The sequence below is a fragment of the Bison bison genome, unplaced genomic scaffold (genome assembly GCF_000754665.1).
Source record: "Bison bison bison isolate TAMUID 2011002044 unplaced genomic scaffold, Bison_UMD1.0 scf7180017864537, whole genome shotgun sequence".
In the NCBI taxonomy this organism is placed as follows: Eukaryota; Metazoa; Chordata; class Mammalia; order Artiodactyla; family Bovidae; genus Bison; species Bison bison.
In genome coordinates this window covers 240,557-241,153 of record NW_011495085.1, presented here as the reverse complement: position 1 = coordinate 241,153, position 597 = coordinate 240,557, and the positions used below count along the sequence as shown (strand labels likewise).

The 597-nt window shown below is 37.7% G+C and overlaps 1 protein-coding gene across 1 annotated transcript in view; it reads left to right on the top strand.

The window, feature by feature from the left end:
• Positions 1 to 597, top strand: part of LOC104982682 (heat shock transcription factor, Y-linked-like) — a 52,718-nt gene that overhangs the window by 13,657 nt on the left and 38,464 nt on the right. Inside the window, exon 3 of the mRNA XM_010832117.1 lies at positions 27 to 584. Within this exon, the coding sequence (XP_010830419.1) occupies positions 27 to 584 (558 nt within the window). The remainder of the gene's footprint in view (positions 1 to 26; positions 585 to 597) is intronic.

Genomic DNA, 597 nt, shown 5'->3' with positions numbered 1-597 from the left:
ACTAAATAATTTAATCCTTTGATTTTAGTTACAGACCTACTATAATCCAAATTTCAAAAGAGGTCATCCCCAACTTTTATTAAAAATGCAAAGAAGAGTTGGGATTAACAATGTGTCTCCAATATCTTCATTAGTGCAAGATAACAAGAAGCATGTTAACGCAAGTGTCAACAAAGATGATTGTAACTCTGAATTTCTTCCAGAAACTAGTGGAGAGAGTGCATTTTCAACCTCCATATGTTTAAGTGTGCCTTTCATACAAAAGGTTCATGCCAGCCAGATAGTCACCAACGCAAATGCCCTATTCCATGTTACTTACCTACCTGGTTCATCACCTATATCAGTTAGACAAACAGACCAAATTGTGGTAGATCAACCTGCTGTTTTAAAAATATTGAGCATTTTTAATTGGCACTCACATAGCAGCCACACTCAAGTAAATGGCCACGTTGAGGACTTTGCTACTACAGCTACATCTACTTCTCAGAACCACTTTGTATCCCCATTACACAGCATTTATTCCAGACTGATGGTCGAACCTTCTAAATTTCCAGTCAGGCATAGCGATATGTCAGGCCATGACAGTCATTTTCCTAA